The 20,065-nt window shown below is 45.7% G+C and overlaps 1 protein-coding gene across 9 annotated transcripts in view; it reads left to right on the forward strand.

The window, feature by feature from the left end:
- The first annotated feature begins 6,297 nt into the window (after nt 1-6,297).
- The window catches only part of agrn (agrin), a 241,823-nt gene continuing 228,055 nt past the window's right edge, over nt 6,298-20,065 (forward strand). For 3 of the 9 annotated variants that reach the window (XM_023956313.1, XM_023956310.1, XM_023956312.1), the window contains exons 1-2: nt 6,299-6,804; nt 7,687-7,948. In XM_023956313.1, coding sequence (XP_023812081.1) covers nt 6,601-6,804; nt 7,687-7,948 — 466 coding nt within the window. In that variant the 5' untranslated portion in view covers nt 6,299-6,600. Of the gene's footprint in view, nt 6,805-7,686; nt 7,949-20,065 lie in introns of all 9 variants that reach the window. The other 6 variants (XM_023956311.1, XM_023956317.1, XM_023956315.1 and 3 more) reach the window with 4 other exon arrangements.

Consider the following 20,065-nt stretch of genomic DNA (forward strand, 5'->3'; position numbering starts at 1 on the left):
GTGGCAGACGCCGAAAATGCTGCAGCCTCACAACCTCGGACCGTGGCCGAAAACCGGAGCGCCAGATGCACCGGGTGACACGCGTAGTTCCTCCGAGTGCTCCTCTGCCCAAAAGCCCGCAGAGGTCCAACAGGACGGCTGGAGGAAGTGAGAACCGGCTCATAAGCCACTCGTCCTCGTTTGCCAGCAAGTCTTCTTGCTGTCTAAAGATGCGTTCACTCCGAATTCTTCCATTTGCCTCATCTTCTAAGAGCGCAAGATCAGCCATTGTGCGTCATTATGCATTGTGATGGGGCATTTTATTTCCATCCATTTAATTACATCTGACAAGCTACAGATGTCGGTAATAATCAACGTGGAAATGGGAAATTGATCAGCGCAAATGTGATTTTTTTGTTGCTTTCTGAATGGTTGAGACATACGCCATACATTGTTTTATCAAAAATAAAACAAACTAAAGGCATATGCATGAATACCATAATTCCATAGCTAATGAAGAAATGTTTTACTATGAAAACAACTTTCCCCAGTGGACAATTAATGTCTGTCCGTCCGTCCGCACGCCCGCACCTATATCTGCTCCGCCAGACGGACACACTGAGGAGAATATCAGTTTTGTACATTATTTCGTTCTGTTAACTATATTATTTATGAGGATGAATTGCACAACATGCCAATATTGCAGAACATATTTCACTTTTCTTTCTGCAAATAAGTGTTCATTTGAATTTCTGTTGTAATTTTCGTTTGATTTTCTTTGTTTGTTTCACTGCTGATCGATCAAACGGGTGTTGGTGTAGCTGTTAATTGTAAGACTTGCTTTGTGAAGTCGTCATGTTATTTCTGAGAGGCAGTATTGTCATTTTCACTTTCACGTGTTTCTTCCATCTGCCGACGGCGTCGCCGTTTCTCCTTTCACCCGTTTTTGTGCGTACGCCTGGGTCAGAGCTTGCGTAAGGACCGCACATTTTCCCGTCAAGTTTGCCTTTTATAAATCTCAACTATTGCGTAGAGAGTGGCGTACGCCTTCTTTTGTGCGTACGCAACGTTTATAAATGAGGCCCCTGGTGAGACAATGGGCGCTGAACGGAAGTAACAAAATAAAAGCAAAAACCGGAAGTTAGAAAACACCCACCAAAACCGCCCTGGCTCCGGCTCCTGACAGATCGTGATATTGATAGATAACCTCAGTGACCTTTAGGCAACCACGACAAAGATAACACATCCTCGAGTGTGTCAGACAGAGAACAGCTATCAACATTCATGTTTTCAATGTTCAAATAAAGAAACACATTAAGCACATTTGGCATTTTTAAACTAATTATTAATTACGAAGGGCTTCCCCCTACATTGAACTGTGTGACATTCCAGCAAAATGCAAAGACCAGGTGTGGAACCACGTCTCCTGTTCAGACATGACGCCGCCAAGCAAAGAAAAACTTCATCATGGAGCCAAACTGTCTATTTGATGCACTGTGAGTTTTAAAGTAAAAAGGTTTATGCTGATATTTAAAAATACTACAAAAATACTAACAAGGACCCTTTTTGCAGCATATTAGCTCCTCTAGGAGATTCAGAGTCAAAATCCATTATCCAACTTTTCTTTATCTTCATATGAGGCTCACACCTCAAATCAAATTGAATCAAATCAAATCCCATGAAATCAAAGCAACCTTTATTTATTAAAAACACTTCTCATGCCTTGCACAACTTGAAGCCTTTACATTTAAAAAGAAATACACAGGATTGCAATAAAAACCCATCCCACCCTTAACCCTCCCTTCCATTAACACATACTACCCATGATCCCACACACAATGAATGCTTTAAAAAGGAACTGAAGTAACTTGAGGCTTGGCTCTGCTCAGAGGAGAGAGTATTTTGGCATCTATTCATGCCAGGGGCCAGCTCGGTCGCAGTGCCCACCCAGACCGGGACACCAACGGGGTCCACTCCCCAACCGCAGTATCATTTGTTCTCCACCAGGTGAGATCTTTCATGGAGCTATGGGTGGAGGGAGGTGGCAACTGATCTTCAATTTTCTAATAGTTGCTCCAACAGCGCTATATAAGTATTAACCATTTAGTTTCATTTTTTGTTTTTTTTTGTTTTGAAATGCAGAGGGGACTTTAGTTCACTCCAGCTTCATGCTGCTCTGAACATCCCCTGTGCATTCACACTGCACTGAACTGCACCAGAGTTTACTTGCAAGCAAACCAAACCTCTCATTCTTCAGTGAACTGGAACGGGTCTGTTATTCACTCCGGGGCTTTCAAGGGAACAACTCTGGTGTGAATCAAACAGCTCAGTGTAAAACAGCACCAATGTGAGAAGTCATCTTTTCTGCAAGTGGATCATTGACGGATCTAGGAGCGCAGAAGCAACATCTTAACAGAAAACGCTCAATGTGTGATGGGCTGCTGTCCACATGTACCACAGTGTCCCGATTGTTTCCAGTTTGCACTTTCTTGATTTCTTTGTGATTGATGGCACCGCAGGAGCTCATGCATAACAGGCAGGTCTTCAGAGAGACAGCCAAGGCTTTGCTGCAGGAAACTGAAGACGGTGTGAGTAATCTGAGGCAGATGGATGTCAGGCAGCAGAGGGTCGATCCGCCGTTCTCATGCTGATATCTGATAAGGAGGTGTGGACCTGTCCTCCACAAAGACAACATGCCTCATTCGATAGCGCTGGAATTCTTTTGTGCACTAAGGCCATGTGTGACATGTGGAGAGTCTTGTAGTGAGCCTCAGAAAGAGCAGCAGTAGATCCATTTTAAAGTCGACCGTCATTCACATCAGTATGACAGACTTTTAACTTAATTAATTCTGAACATTCAGATGCAGAAGACCTTTAGCAGGAGATGCTACATTATGCATGTTCTGTAGATATCACTTACATGTCAAGAAGTCAAGCCAGAAGTTTGGATTGGTCTTCAGGACTGGATTTCCTGAATGACCCACATGCAGCTCCAAGCAGCAAAGCGGATGAGAAACCTCTGTCTGGTGGAGAGACGCATGAAGTGTTTGTTTCTCAGGTTCACCTCTTCCAGGTCGACTCTTCTCTTCTCAGCCCCAGAGGTTCAGACATGATGATACTGCCAACTCTCCTCTGTGCGCCATCTCTGCATCTGCTTGTAAATCCCTCTAAGGAGAATAAAGGCTGATGCTCCTCTCTGTGCCTTCTTGTAATTACACCCATCAACTGTCATCATACAACATGCAGACAGTGAAACGCTTGTAGAAGCTTGTTTACTCTTTAACTGCTTTTGTGTTGAGATGTTTCCTGAGGGAGGAGAACTGTCAGCAGAGAGCCGGTGGTCCAGAGATGCTCGTGACGAAGCCTAATGATCACAAAGGGTTCAGGAATCCTGTCAGACAAAAACAGCTGCTAAAAACAGACATTTATTCTATCGAGGTTGAACCACTGACCGCCTGGTTCAGAGGATTCTGTTTTGTGGAGATGCTCTCATATAAAAAATTAGTCTTGAATTTGAAGCTTTTTCCCCCTAATGCTGATGTTGGTGCAGAGGTAAAGCGGCCAACCTCTGATTGGAAGAGGAAAGGTTCAGGTTCTGCCTCACCCGCCCATGTGCTGAAGTGTCCTTGGGTAACCCTGCATGGTGGTTGTAGGTTGTTGGGCAGCAGAGCCGCCATCAGTGTGTTAATGTGAAGAGTGGTGTATTGTAAGTTGGTTCATCGTGAGCTTTTCTTCTATGTTTATGTTCACTTTGAGGGTTTGCTCTGCAGGAAATGTCTAAAGGCCATATTACACAACCACTACGTACATTTTTCACATTTTCCACGTCTGAAATTTTGGTGTTTCATGATAACTGTGTGATGTACGTCATTCATGTTTCTTGCGTCCGTCGATGTGCCCAGATGTCCGTCGAGTGTTTCGACCAACAGGTCTTTATGTGAATTTGGTTTTGAGCTGCTTGAAACGTTTGGTCAGTTGAAAATACTGCAGTTTATGCGTATTTTATGTAGTTTATATGCAATTATTACGTAAATCTTACGCAATTGTACGTGATTTTTGCAAACTGCATACACTAAAGTGTGTCTTTCCACGACCGTTTCAAGTTGGTCTAACAATTTTTCAGGCATGAACCACCGATGTAAACTTTTATATTGCGTATACAGCAAAGCAAATATCACGTTCAGATGACACAACTGACACAACCGACACACGAATTACTGATGCATTGCATGCAAACACTGCAATGTTACACTGGTTTACATGTTCTTTGCATGGGTTTTTTTTTCTTCCATTTTCTGAAACATTCTGACGTCTAAACACTTTAAATATAACTTAAATAGAAATGAGACAGAAAAAGAGGTTTACAACAAAATGTTAGCATGAAAAATAATTTTGATTATAGTAGAAAGTTCACAAATGAAAACTTCTGCTTAAAAATATTGTGTAAAGTAAAAACATTCTTCTTTCATTGGCGAGATGGCTTCCAATGAGATATTTTCAATATTAGATCATACAAGATATTCAAGAGTGACTGTGGTAAAACAAGTCTCTGCATCTTACAGAAAAAAATAAGTTAGTTTTGTCTTGAAGCTGGGCAGACAGACTTGATGAGATTTTGTGTTTTGCAGTGTGTGTGTTCAGAACAATCATTACCGCCACGATAAAGCTGATTTCAGACCGAAGGCCAATGAAAATGCTGTTCATGACTACAAGGTTTGCTTTCTCCTCTCAGTGGAACTGCTCCAACTCTTAATAATGCAAGATGACGCTGCTGCTGCAGGCAGTTAGCAGTGTTTAGCACTAAGCTAAAAGTTGGATTTTCTGCAGCAATGAAATCTTGGAAGTGATCTGTCTTACAAAATGAGCTACTTTATACCGTTTTACAAAAGTGACAAACAATTATTTATTTTTAATGCGCTGACTCGGATGAAATTTAGATGAGACTGACATGAATAAATTACTGCAAATATCTTCTCAAGCAGCTGTGGATAACCAAGCCTATCATTTTTTCCAGGAATAGAAGGGTTGTAAAAATTATAGCTTAGAGGAGAGGAAATGTGTCCTTTCAGAGAAGGAGCTCAAACAAACTGGCCATATGGTTGCGTTTACACACTGGGAGTTGGAGGAGATCTTTAGTGAGGTGTGGTCTCTCCATTCACAGGAACTTTTTATGAACAGGGCTGTTGGTCCAGGAGCACCAAAGCAAACAGTCAGCCAGAGGCCAGGGAAGCCGTGATGGACCGTCTCCATCCTCTCAGTCTCTGAAGGCTGAGCAAGGACCTCATGCAAATACGGAGCATATTAGTTTCTGATGCGGGAACTCGGATCCTTACATATAGGATGTTTTGGAAGGAAAAGAACTACACTAAAGCCACAAGCGGCGTTCTAACTTTCCCCTTCTGCCCCTGTCACTCTGGTCAGAGCTTCACCTGATGTGAACTTTTGTAAATGACATAATGTGCAATAAAGTTTATTCAAAAACAACAAGAACAAAATCTGTGTATTGAATTTTCACAATAATGTGGTCAAAAATGTGCGGGCAATAGATGAACGCCACTTTTGCAGGCTCGCCATGCCAAACACCATTTAAAGAAAGATGACGAGTTAAGAGGCGATAGATCGAAATCCTTCAAAGTTGAAATTTGTAATTGGTACTAAAAGTGGTTTTTTTTTTATTTTAAGATGGTTGACTCTTCTCAAGGTCAAAGGTCACCAGAACATCAGTTGTGGTTGTAGACTTAACCTGGTAGGGTGTGTGACATTTTATGAAGATCACTCGATCACGTGTAAAAATCGCCAAATTTCACATTTTACCACAAAATAGCCACCAAGTTGTAGGTCCTGTGGCCATCCCATAATAATTTCAAAAACTTCCTTTGGATATCCCTGACAAGTGCGTTTAGGTTCCCTTAGCGGAGTTTGAATTATTTTCTTTTTAACTCCAAAAGAGATTTTGGCCGCATTAATTTTTATGATTGTTCCTCTCGCTGTGACGTCATCACTTCTTTCTTTTTTGCTGTGGGTGGGGGAGTTCTGGTCTCAGCCGCTCACTTTAAAATCTGGGGGTTTAACTGAAACGCTGCTGCGCATGCGCTCAGGTATAAATCGTGAAAGTTTGGCGGTCATTGCTTCCAGAATCACCTTTAAATCTCTCTGCTGGACTTGGGCGCGCGGCTGCGTTGGCTCAGCTGTGTGTGTGTGTGTGTGTGTGGTGGTGGGGGGGGTCAGTTGCGGGAGGGGGTCGCACAGGCGCTGTCTCTCCGACTGGGGGCGGCGTAGGACAATCGGTCTCCCCCCCACACACACACTCCCCACCCCCACTTGTGGGATTTGCGATTCAGATCGGCCGTGCGCGTGCATTCCTCGAGAGAGAGAGAGATAGAGAGATAGAGAGAGAGAGTTCCCAGTCCCTTCCTCCCTTCTCCTCTTCCTCCTGGTCCTCCAGCCGGCGGCGGCAGAGAGGGATTTCTGACCCGGGCTGTGGATGCTTGGAGCGCTGCTGCGGCAGGAGAAGGAGACGCCGGAAGTGGGAGCGACGTTTTGAAAGCCACGCCGAGAGTTCAGGCGCGTGCAGCGGGCAGGTTCACCTGAGAAAGTTTCCTCTCACGTGCTTCGTCCGTCATGGGCTCCCAGGGGACTCCGCGGAGCGGGCGCGCGGCGCTGCTCCGCGCGGGGCTACTCGTGGCTCTGCTGCTTCAGCTTTGCGCCGCGAGCTGCCCGGAAAGAGAGCTGGAGGACCGCGAGGAGGAAGCCAACGTAGTTCTGACCGGAACCGTGGACGAGATTATCAACGTGGACCCGGTGCACCACACGTACTCGTGCAAGGTAAGCAGTTTGGGGCGCGAGGAAAGTTTAAAAACAGCTTAGAAGGAGGCGCGCGGGGCCATCATCAGCATCTCTGCTGAGCAACACTTGTCTAAACTCATTCATCCACAATCCTCTGCCTTCACAAGATAGACCCCCCCCCACCCCCCACCACGGCTACAAGGCAGGCCCAGCCGACCATGTAATCATCCCAAACATGCTGCTGCTAGAAGCGGGGCCCTCGGTGGCCCCTGACTAGTGTCCAGGATGAGATTCCTGCATCAGGTTGAGTTTGTTCCTGACATCCAAACCTGAGAGTTGTGACGTCATGTTGGACGCTCCAACTCTCTGCAGCTATAAATGTAGTTTTACTTTCCTGTCGGGCAGATCCAAGAAGATCTAAAAGCTGCTGCCAAGACGCTAATAAAGAAGTGGCGGCGTGCTGTCATAGAAACCCTCAGAACGGACATGGTCCGTTGGTTTGAGTCCCTCCAGACTCAGAGTCTGCTTGTCCTCAGTCAGAGAACCTCCTTCCTCCTTCCTGAGAAATGAAATTTTCCCCTGCAGTGGCCTTGTGGTCTTTGCGGTGGGTCGCAAAGACCATAATCCGGGAAAACTAAACAAGCGGTGTCTGGTCGGCTCCCCGTCTGCCCTGCGCCCGTGTTCCTGTCAGCCGAGGGCGAACGGTTCACGCTTTCAGACGTCTAGCATGTGGAGAAGTGATGGTGCTACTCTGTGTGGTGGAGGGGGGCACGCTCACTGCATGTTTGCAGAGAGACGCTGCTATCAGTGTGACACCCGTCTGCAGGAAGACTTTCATTCACATCACCACCAGCCTGAAAACTCCATCAATGTGATCATTTTATCTGTGCCTCAAAACACGCTCTCCCTTCTCCCTCCAAGGTCAGAGTTTGGCGCTACTTGAAGGGAAAGTCAAACGTGAACCGTCAGATCCTGCTGGACGGCGGAAACAAGGTGATGATCGGCGGCTTCGGGAACCCCAGGATCTGCGACAACCAGGTGTCCACGGGAGACACCCGCATCTTCTTCCTCAACCCGGCCCCGGAGTCGGCGGCGCCGGAGCACAAGAACGAGCTCATGCTCAACTCCAGCCTGATGAGGATAACCCTGCGCAACCTGGAGGACGTGGAGCACTGCGTGGAAGGTGAGCATGAGGGAGGAGCGGAGGGAAACTCCAGGTTCTGGAGCTGGGAGACCCAAGATGCCGGTTCTGTGGGATGGGAACGGGATCCGCGCTGTTGTTGGGAGATTCCCATCATTGCACGTCACTCACAGCAGGCAGGATTTTGCACACGAGCGGCTGCTAGAACGGCGTCGGGCTCACGGCGTTCAGGGTTTCCCTGAACCAGCGTGGACTCCAGTTTTGGAGGCTTTGTTGACTCTTTCAGAGAAACTGTGGGTTAGGCGTTTCTCAGCTCAGGGCCGATTCTTGACCTTTGCACTTTGAAGCGAGGCTGTTTTATCAGATCATACACACACAGCTCATGACAGGAGAGCTTTACTGACTCACACGGGCTCAGGGTTTACTGCAGGAAACCAGCGTCTTGGTTTCCTGGTTTCTAAAGTTTGAGCAAAAATCCTTCAACTTTCCAAAGTTTCTCACTTCAGTACCTACCTAATGAATCAGAAACGTTCTCTGACAATGCTGGCAGCTGTTCAAGGTTTGACTCGGCGAGGAAATGATTCAGAGCACGAATCACCTCGCGGAGGACTTTCTGGGGCAATCGGCGCTCGCTGGGTTCTGGACTCCTTCCTGTGGCCGGTTCTGGGTGGCAGGATGTTCCTGTGGATGGAGCTTATTTGCAGTGTTAAGTTGCTCTTGGCACCCGCATAAAACTGCTTCTGTTTGTCTGTCCAGGCACGGAGCGCTGCTCTGCTAACCTTTTTATTCTCCGGCCTCTTCTCCGTCTCGGACTCCTGCTGTGGAAAGAGGAGTTTCTTGGCTCCGAGTTGCTGTTTAGACAAACGGTTTGTTTAGGGGTTTTGTTTCTGAAGAGGGCTTACTTTGCATAATCTGATTTCTCTCGTTTTTCCTTGCTGCTGGAAAAAAAACGGTGGCAAGGAGTCATTAGTCTGATGTTAGTGCAAAAGCACATAAAGACCTGGAGGCTCTGCAGATTTGAATAAGTGATATTTATGTGCATCTCCGTCATTCTTCCCCTAGTTTTTTGCTAAATGACACTGATGATGATGACTCAGCTCCTTTTCCAGAGGAAAGCAGGCTGGTTGAAGGGAAGAGTTTTCATGAAGACGGTGGAGTCAGATGGCATCTGTTTCCTCACAGCCTCTAACCCCAGAGGCTGAGCGGGGTCGGACAAGACTCTACCTGCCGCAGCGCTGGCTGCTCCCGCCTCTTCTCGCTCCTCATTCTTTACCTTTTCGATGCTGGGACGGACTCAGGAATGCCTGGCAGAGAGCGCGGTGGGGAGGCGCATTGTCTGGGTACGAGCCGCCTGCCAGCAAGAGCAGTAAGATGAGTGATGAAGACGCAGAGAGGAGCGCAGGATTTCTGCTGCATGTGTGGACACGGCCTGCAGGGGATGTTGTGTTTGCTGTGGCAGACGTGTCGGAGTTTGGATCGGGATGGAGTGAAGATAGATGGCTGTTCCCAACTGTCCTTATGCGGGGTGTTATGGGTGAAAAGTGGGCTGTAGGGGGCACGTAGGTGACCTGCACAACATTTTAAGATCGTAGACGGCTCAGTGAACCCGTAGAGGCAAAATGCTTCTACAGGCCTGCTGTGGGCGACCGGTCATAGATTGTTCGATCCCCCCAAATCCTGCAGACTGAAAAAGGAGCCCGTTAGTGCTGTTCACGTGGTACGTGCACGCTCCTCGCTGCAGCCTGACTTAGAAATAAGGAAACCAGACAATTAGAGTGTAGTGTGTGTGGACGTCCTGCAGACACTCACGGATCACGTGCACACCATGTGCGTGCACACCATGTGCGTGCACACCATGTGCGTGCAGCATTTGCATGGTCAGTAAGGAGCCAGAACTCGCCTTACTAATGATGTGCTCACCATAGACCTACCACACACACCACAATGGTACGTTCCATTTTCATGGAGTCCTTCGACATGGTTGGAACTGCAGACACACCTCAGTCCCGTTAAGATGCAGTCTGTCCTCTCTACGACCCTCCACCGACCCGGACAACCCCAAAACTCGCAGAACCCGTATGGGTCGCCCCCGCCGGATGGGTGCATGTGACTAAAGCTTTAGTGGAGGCTCCTGTTGGACCTTATTGTTGGTGTCCTTCATCAACCAGAGTCTTCACGTGGAGCAGTTCCTGTGGCTGAACTGAGAAGCTAAGAACTTTTACTTCACCAGTTCCTTCTTGAATCTGCTTCCTGTCTGGCGGCGGCGGCGTCTCAGGCACAGTTTTCTGGTTTCTCTTCAGCCTTTCAGGGCAGCGTTATCAGGGCTGATTGTGCAGAGTCAACAGATTGGGTTTCACTTTGGAGCTTAGGTCACGTTTGTGACGGAGAGGACGACGACAGAACTGCAGAACTTTCTGCTTTGATAAACAGTTAAAATAAATGGAAGTAAAGCTTATCTTTCCATCTCATCGTCTACAAACAAAGAGGCGGAGGGGCTCTGCAGGCAGGAAGTCGTCCTGATGGAGAAGTGTTGAGCACACTTGTTTCTCAGCTGCTTTTGTGATTGCTTGTGAGAGTTTGTCCCTTGAAGCTGCCATGAAAACCAGCAGCATAGTTCTGCTTCTCCCGTCTGTCCTGCTCTTCTCTTCCTTATTATTAAAGTTTTGAAACAGCCCATAATGCATCAGCTGCATCCTTTACCTCAGATTTTGGGGTTTGAACACTGCACTGCCTGTAAAAGAGAACTGGACTGAGCGAGCGAGACGTCACCCATAGAAAATGACTTTCTTCAGGTTCCAATCAAATGAAGTTGATTCGGTCGTCATTCTTTTGTGATCTGCACGTCGCCATGTTGGAACCTGAATTACATTCTCAATCCTGATAGGTCAGGAGTGAGAATGTTAGAAGACCGCACCCCTTCCACTGAAAGCAGGCTGGGAGAATCTGTCAATCAAATGCTTCAAATGTTCGACGCAAGGCCACCTACTTTTATAGAGGGTTCTGATTGGTCAGTATGTAGCTTGAATAACTTAAACTACAGAAAGAACAAGGATTATTTTTATTTTTTATTTTATTTAACCTTTTATTTAACCAGGAAAGTCCCATTGAGATTAAAAACCTCTTTTACAAGGGAGTCCTGGCCAAGAGGCAGCAAAAAGCTGCAGACATAGACAACACATACAATTACATTCAATTATAAAAACAGTTACATTTAAAGGAGATGACCTCAAGTGCTCTCAGTCTGGCTTTAAAATCATTTAAAGAGATAAGTTCAGGGAGCTTCCAGGTTTTTTGCAGTGTGTTCCATGAATTATCAAGGAGATGTAGAAAAAAAAAAGGTGTCAGAGCAGCACTAGTTATTCTGACCAATAGACGCCTTTGGGATTTTGGCGGGTACTTCCATATTTGGAACGGTGGGGGGAGGGGCCCCTCAGTCCAGTTCTCATATACGGTCAGTGGTCAGAACACTCATGGGGTTGGATCTGTGTGCACAGCAGTCCGGCAGAACGTGATGGGGGTTCTGGTTTCCCAGCAGGTGGTCTGGGTTAATGATGGTGGGCGATGAAGGAGGAATGCTTTCGGGTGGGCAGGATGGCCCCCCCCCCCCACTTCTTTGGCTTTTTCAGTGAATGAGCCATGGCTACGCTGAATACCTGGAGCCTTTTTTTCTCCAGTGTTTGTGTAAGGACAGGCCTGGAATTTCTAACCTGTCTGCCCCCCCCCCCTCCTCTTTGAGATGTGAGAAGATAATAGTAGAATGGAAACAATGTGGGGAGGGCTGAACATTGCAGTTTTATGTGCAGCATTCATGTCAGGTGAACGTCACGTCTGGAGACTGAGGTGCTTTGGGTGGCTGGGGTTAAATTAGAGGTCTTTAGGGATCCGTCTAATCTCTGGAGATTTGCGATTTTGCGCAGTGGTTTCCGTTGCCATTGCCTCTTCTCATGTGCGGTGGTCCGCCGTTTTTTTTTTTTTTTTTTAAAACGGATTTGCTGCCGTATAATTATGATGTTAACCTCCACCGCCACCTGCTCACTTCCTAATCTCATCAAAAACTTTGGGGGTGGATTAGATTACTGCGGCAGCGCCGAGCGGGACAGCCCACCACTTTCCCAGGTACAGAAACATATGGCCTCCAGCTATTTCCAACAGTGATGGGATTTATGTGATTGTACCTATGGAAAGAGTGTGAGAACGCCATGCAGCTGCACCCATATGACTGCAGGATAGCGCGGGGGTCTTTATACCAGCCATTCCGACACAAGAAGCCTTTTGTCTTCTGGGAGTCATGGGAAGTCAGGAAAAGTGACTTTAAGGATTGGATTTTTCTGAGGCTCTTTGAATGGATTAGGCAGTTGGGGGGGGGGGGGGGGGGGGGTGCAGGGCTTTTCTGGAAAGGTAAAAATGCCCGTCCTGTTTGGCCTGGATCCAAGCGTTTGGCAAAAATGGGATAAAAAGCTGGCAGAAGTCTGCCATCTGATCCGTGGGCCAGCTCTCCCAGAGTCTCCAGAGTTATTGCACATTTTAGATTTTAATTAAAAATGCAGGAGTGGCGAGCCCGCCTGGCGGACCCATAAAGGACTTTGAAATGAAAAAGCCATGAAAGATGGAGGAGAGCAAAAAGAGGAATGGACCACTTGATCACAGTCTGCTCCCTTTGGCTGAGGTCCCAGCCAGAAGCAGGAGAGTATCACTCTGCTGCTGATAAGCATCGCAGATGGAATTGATGGTTTTCTCTGAGCTTGTTAACATCTCACATGTGGTGACACGCCCGCCGTTTCACGGTCGAGGTGCCCGCACTGGCACAATGTCCAACATCAAAGCTGCTCAGATATTATGGATCTCAGAGTTGCATGTTCAAACTCCAGACTCCTTCTGTAAAATGTATTTAAGCACCTTTTAAACTGATTTCTTCTATTCTAAAACCATCACTTTGGGCTTGAACTTGGCGCTCAGCTGTGTCCAAAGATCCAGAGATCTGACATTGAGAAAACACAAAAACATCTCATCTTCATTTGTTTAGCTCTACTTTCACACTGCTCTTTCTGGAGCAGAACATGGCATCTTCAATGGCTGCTTGTTTGGGTTGGTTTTGTCAGGAACCAGAAACTGGATCATCTGATAGTAATTGGCACAGAATGAAGAGATGCTGTAGAGACTCTAAAAACAGCAACCCGGTTTGTGTTTGAAGTGTTTTTTCTCTTCTGTAGACAGATTTCTACAACCCAAAGAGGAACATTTTTACATTTTTAAATGAACATTTCTGATGTTCTCCTGACCAGCAGTAATGCAGATGTCGTCTGGAGAGGACATTTCTAAACCTGAATGCCTCCCATCCACTGCATTCTATTGAATGAACTCCTTTTTGCCGTCTACAGAGGACGTTTGAGGCTTTTCAATGATACCAAATGTGAAGGGGCGGGGCTCTGGGAATTGTAGTTTTTGGTGGATTTAAAAGAATTTTGGCCAGACAAATTTTTATTGTCTGGTAGTCAGGACGATATTTAAAATTGTAGTATTTATACTTAATCTGCTTTTGGGAAATTGACCCAAAAAGTTCCGAGTGGGACATTAAATGCATCCGGAAACTTTCCCTCAGAAGAAGGTTGGACCTGCAAGGAATCAAAGATTGGATTCAGGATCCAGTATTCAGGAATGCCTCCAGAGCTCCGGATCTGCAGCTGTGGAGCAGAGCAGCAGGTTCTGAGGAGCCATGGGGGCCGGATTGCAGCGCCCCCCGGTGGGATTTGGGTTTAGGTCAGCTGAGCCGTCACTTTGGTTGAAGCCGAGCTTCTCAGATTGGAAGCAACAAGGAAAGTAAAGGAAACCCTTTTTTTTTTGCATAACCTTCTAAATGTTTTTTTTGTTCCAGAATCCATCTGGAACTGAAGTTCCTGTAAACCTGAACAGGTTCAATAACTTCTGAACTTTTCCAGTTAACTTCACAAAAACAAAGCTAACAGGAATTTTAGCATCTTGATTCCTTTTCTTTTGACGGAATTCCTGGGATGAAGTGGCCGATGCTTCGTCTTAATTACCCCATGCTTGGATTAAACGAGAAGAGGGGGGGTTCAGAGTTTAATTAAATTTTTCCGCCCTCCCCAGACGGAAGTGGGGGGCTGCACTGATTTTCAACCTCGCTAGCTTTTGTCAGGAGGAATTCCTCCATCCATCTACACCTTTGTCACTCGAGCTGCTCTCCTCCTCTCAAGTTCTGCTTTCATCTCCGGTCCTTCCTGATGGGGAGGGTCTTTTTTTTCAACACGTACAGGAAGAGTACTTGTCAAATCCCAGGGGGGCACACACCTTCCCTGTGTTTCCTTGCTGCTGGGACGGCGGCTCCTTTCCCGCCTCTCTGGTGGGGTGTTGTCATGGTGATCCCCGTCTCTCCTTTGTGACTTGACGGTTCCTGCGGTGGTTTCTGTTCTGTGTTTACCTGCTTTCACTTGTCATCAGCGTCTCTTCTGCATCGTGACAGGGGCGCGTCTGCACGCCGGGTTTGTCGCCACGGCCTTCAGGCAGGGACGGTTTTCACCGGACGGGCCGAAAACCCTTCTGTTGTCGCTCTACTGTATTCTCACAGCCGTCATCTTCCTCCTCCACCTGTAATTAGGCTGGAATTCCTCCCACTGTGAAGCCGCCACAGCCCAAACAACCAGGTGCACTCTGTGCAGCGTCTGACCTCATTCATCAGGCCTTCGTCAGCGTTGTCTCTGCCTCACACTGACCGCAGTTTCCATCAAGGTTTTGATTTTAAAGAACTCTGCTGATTTCAGAAACATTTGTAATGAAAACACAAATGTGACTCCACAAACTGTCTGACCTGTGACGCTTTCAGGGTTGAGAACATTCGGCTGAATACAAGACCAAACATGGCGTACTTCCACCTCCAACCACATCAAAGACCCACCCCCATCATCTTCTGATCTGTTTTCTCAGTGCTCTTTTAGTCATGATGATGCCGTTTTTAGCCAGAATCTAAAAACGCATCGTTTTCTAGAACATAGTTTCTGCAGAAAAACAAGGAAAACAAAGACTATAAGTCGCACGCTTGGAGAAATGTATTTGACAAAATACAGGATCATGAACAGACATTTGATCATAAAGGACCTAGTCCTAATAAAAGACCTTGTCTTAAGGCTTTCAGACTAAACTGGATCTATGTATTTGATAATTTATGACCGTTTGCTCACTAAAAAACATTTTTTTATGAAAAAGGATTTATATTCCAAGACGACTCGATCTTTGAGGCTCCGCCTTTCACTCCTTGTGGGTGCCGCACTTTTCATGAGGTCAACTTAGTCCGTGTCTGCGTTTCGCCCACGAACACAAACAACATCCGAACTTTTGGCAAGATGGATGTGCATAGAAAATGAAAGCGTTTAGCAGAGAGGTGGGTGTGTCTTCAATCCTGGGGGCGGAGCTAGCCACTAGCAGACTCTTCCTGGAAGGGACTGTTCCTCACTTTGTGACATCACAATGTGAGAACCCGCTCGTTTTCATGGAGGGGCTGGTGCTCAGAGAGCAGCTTTTAGAAGAATACTCAGAAATATGTGGATCAAAATATCACTTTGGGGAGTTTTTTTGTGAGAAATGAACATTATAATTTCATGATGTAGGCCCTTTAAAAGGGCAAACCATATGAACAGAATAGATAACAATAGACTGAATATCTGCATGCCTCCATACCGTAGAACAGTGATGATTATTTAGCTTCATGAAGCACAGGAGGAATCTAGTCTATCAGTGCAAAATAACATAAAGAAAAAGCTCAGAAAAAGTCAACTAAACTCTTAATAAACCAGTTGAATTCTTCGTCTGTGTCGCTTTCTGACAAGCCCAGCGTGAGACTGAGCAGTGCTTCGACTTCTGTGTTGCAGTCAGTAGCTAATGCTGAGACCCCTGCAGCGCCCTCTACTGGTTGTTGGTATTTATTTTTAAACAATTACATGTTTCACCCGAGTGAGTCGCACACTGACCAAATGATCAAAAAATCGACTTACATTCAGAAATTTTTTTTCTATCTGTCTTCTTTCTTATTTTTCTCCAAACTTTATTTGTTTTATGTAGAACTTGTACAAAATCTCCATCAAATTACAGAAATCAGTTAAAGTAAAGGTACTTTTGCACAATCTTCTTTTAAAAAAATTAAATAAAAGAGCTGAAAACAATAACAATACAGAACAAACAAAAACAAAGACACACAAAACCGCACCAACCCTCTCCATTAAAGCTTTAGAAAATATTATAAGTTTCAATAATTGTTACATAACACATGTTCAGATTTCTCAGAAGAGTAAATTAAAGTAACCAAAAGGCAACCAGAGAAAAAGGAACTCCCAGAACAAGTGATTTAGTCTGGAAAAGAATAAAATTGTACCTGCTGTACCGTTTGGAATAGTGGATGCCACCTTTGTTCAAATCTATCAGTGGAACCGTTTAATGTCTTGTCTGTCTTCTGTTATCAGGAAAATGCTAGGCGAACATGTGAAAAACACTGTTAGGCATTAGGGCGGAGCTTCACTGCTTCCGCTCTATTTCCTGAAGTTCCTTCTTAAGTGTCAGTTTGGTTTCCTAACGTTAAGTTTTAGATCTGTGTGGAAATTTCCTCTGAGACTCTGAAGTTTAGTTTGTTTCCTGAAAAGATCAAGTGCATGAATGTGTCACATACGTGTTCTGTTAAAACCCCTCTGAGGGGCGACTCCAGGCCGACGTGTCGTCGCTGACATGCCGTCAGAGGTCAGCAGGGACGCGCTTCGTCTGCCCCTGTGGTTTCCGCCAACAATGGCGAGGAGGTGACGGCTTTCAGAGGCAAACGGAGAAACCTGGTGGAGGAGGTCAGAGGAGGCGCACACGACAGGCGGGAGCAGACTTTACTGTCGCACCTTTGGAAGGAAACGTCAACACAAAGTGTTTGTCATGACATTCAACATGGGACCACGGCTCTTCAGCTGGTGGAGCTCTCATCCACTCATGTGAAGCTAACATTTTGCAAAAGCAAAAAGCTGCCTGACCTTCCATTCATGGTCAGCAGCTGTACCTGCAGCAGGCAAATGTTCTGAGAATTGGAGAACATCCTCCAATAGGTGTGACGAGGCGTGACGTAACATTCCTGTTTATTCGTCTGTCTTTGGGATGTTTGAGGAAAATGTTGGGAGGTGCAATAAAGCACACGGGGTTTAGGCGTACACCAACAGAGCAGGACGTTTTTTACTTTGTTGATTTTATTCGTTATTTTTATTCTTTCCAGACCTTTGTGTTAGTGTGTGTCTTTGTGTTTGTGTTTTTTTTATGAAATCAAAGGGAAACTAAACGGCAGAAACAGATGGTAAAACAGTGTAGAAGTGTACCTGATACATAAAGCTGTATGTATCTGTTGGACTTCAGGATCCTTTCTGTGGTAAAAGTACTTCAACTGTTAAATTAGTTTGTGGTTATAAATCCTAAAAACACAGAAGAGTTTCTTTTGCTGAAGGTCAGAGGTCAAAACCACAAAACTGTAAATTCACAGCAACAATCATCTCATTAGGGTCGTGTCGCACAGCCAATATGTACAACCTACACATTTTCCACATATGAACTGTCGGTCTTTCGTGACCCATGGGTGATAGACGTCATTCATTCGTGTTTCTTGCGTTCATCGACGCGCTCAGATGTCCGGCGAGGGTTTCGGTCGACAGCTCTGTACGTGAATTTGGTTTTTAGCTGTTCTGAATTTTTGGTCGGTTGAGAATTACGCAGTTTGTGCGTTTTTCACATCATTTATACACAATTATGACGTAAATCTTATGCAATTGTGTTTTTTTTTAAAAGATGCATACGCAAATTTGTGTCTTTCCACGACTGTTCTATGTTTGTCTTACAGACTTTTCATGCATGACCCACCGATGTAGAACTTTTAAATCTTCTATACGGCGCAGATTTCACGTTACAATGACGTAATTGACACATGAATCACTAATGAATTGCATATAAACATCACAATAATCATGAACGGCTCATGTTCTACATTGATTTACGTGTTCTTTGCGTGGTTTATTTGGACTTTTTCTGTGTTTTTAACGTGGTTCATTCCTGATACATCTGCAAATTTCACGTAAGGACAGTATGTAGGAAACATACGTAGTGGTTGTGGGACACGGCCTTAACATGACTAAAGCAGTTATAGGTTGATAAAGAAACTGTTGTTGCTCTGTTAAAGTTGACTTTTATTTTGACTTGTCGCCTGTCCATGGTAAACCCCGCCTTCGCCCAAACAGTAGCTGGGTGACCCCATGACCCCAACCGTGACCAAGCAGGTTCAGAGAAGAGATGGATGGTTTTCATATTCATTTTAATACTTTGTAGATTTTTCCGTCTTTTAAACAGGGCAGAGTTTACGTTTAGTATTTTTTAATAGTATTTACTGATTTAACATTTGATCAAATCCATGAACCAATTAGTATTTATATTAATGTAGAACTGTTCAGGTTCCATCAGTCAAGCCTTTTCATAACCAATCTTTCTAATGAATCAAATTTTCTGTGAATCAATTGGAATTTTTGGCAGTGATGCAGTGGGAAATACCAATAATTCCTGTGAAGGAGCTCCTGGAAACATGCTTTTGGACAGCTTTGAGAGCTGGAGGTGAACTTCACCTTTACCTGTCAGCACTGCTCTGTAGTTTGGTCTTTCTTTCCAAATGAAATCCCCTGAAGGAATGCTGTTTAATGTGGAGCCCAAAAGCTTTTCACTTCTGCATTTGAACCAAAGTTTTATTGTCGGATAGAAGACAGTTTTCCTTTGGTTTAGACAAAGAGTGACGTTTTACTTGGAGTGAAAGTCATTGAAATTTTATCTGATTGTTTCAGAGGATCCTTGTTGTTCTCCCGTTAGGTGTGTAATATAACCAAAGTTGGCGTGCAGACACACACACACACACACACAGAGGTGTTACACTTGGCTTTGACGAAGTGTCCGTCTCGTTTGTTTCTGTGATTCGGGTTCATTGCCTTCATGATGCCGTCCATCATGGAGCAAAGGTTTTGTGACTCACTGACTGTTCAGGTCAACCGAACAGCTGGACTCCCTAAAAGCAGGACATGCATGTGAGCGCGTTGCATGTTTACCCAAAGAGGGTTTTATGTTCCGCCACTGCTCCACAAATATTTGCTCCTCTTTGTCTGAAGTGGATTCAGCAAATCTGTGACTGTTTCCCAAAGGCCAAAGCAGCCTGTGTGTGTTTGCATGGAAATTGGGGGTTTTGTCGTACAGTTGTTCTCTGAACAATGGGTCGATCTCCTGTGGGAAATGCGTGAGTGCAGAAACCTCCAGCTGATAGCTGCCTCCCTCGGGGGAATGAAGAGCTCATCTCCATCTAAACCCGACCGAACCTGGGTCCTTTGATACTCAGAGCTCGGTTCTGGTCCGATCAAGGTCTAGTCGGGTGTAATATTACCTGCAGACGCCCCGTTCAATGAGGGCAACAGGTGAGCCTGCAGTTGGCCTTGACCTGAGGCCAGAGGGTGGTGACAGACATGAAGGCTGGGGGGTTTGCACCCACAGAGACCCTCCACACCTCGGCGTCTAGAGGTGCCTTTTCATCAGTTCATCATATGAACGCACATCCTGGACTTCCGGTGGATTTACGGCTGGCTGGTGGTGTTTGACTGCCAAGAGCTCGGAGAATGCTGGAAAGACCCGTTTGGTTCAGAAGAACCGACGACGGTGCTGTGTGAGCACCTGCATCAGGAAAAAGGATTGATTTGAACGTTGAAAGACTGGAGTGGAGGTACGAACACAGATGCCTTCTGGGTAGGGCTCTCAGTCTGGCCTTAGAGAGCCTGCTGGTCTGGATGCTCCTGGAATCTTGATCAGCTCCTATTTACATGGAGACAATGGTACGAGTGGAGAGGCAGTTTCTCTGGTGTGCATTTCCTCCCATGAACTCCTTCTTTGTGTCCTCCTCTTTGCTTCTGTGCGTCTGCCAGGAGGCCCCGTCCCTCCTCCTCATTGTTCATTAGAAGATGGGAGATAAAGGTTGAAGAAGGAGACACTGACTGGAGGACTTCATGTGGTAACACTCAGACCTCATATATGCCTCTTTTGTTCTGGAGCCACTATTCCTCCACGACTTTCCGGTTTTACCTGGTCCTTCCCATTGTTATCCCATGAAAGCAG

Source organism: Oryzias latipes, chromosome 7 (assembly GCF_002234675.1).
Source record: "Oryzias latipes chromosome 7, ASM223467v1".
Taxonomy (NCBI): Eukaryota; Metazoa; Chordata; class Actinopteri; order Beloniformes; family Adrianichthyidae; genus Oryzias; species Oryzias latipes.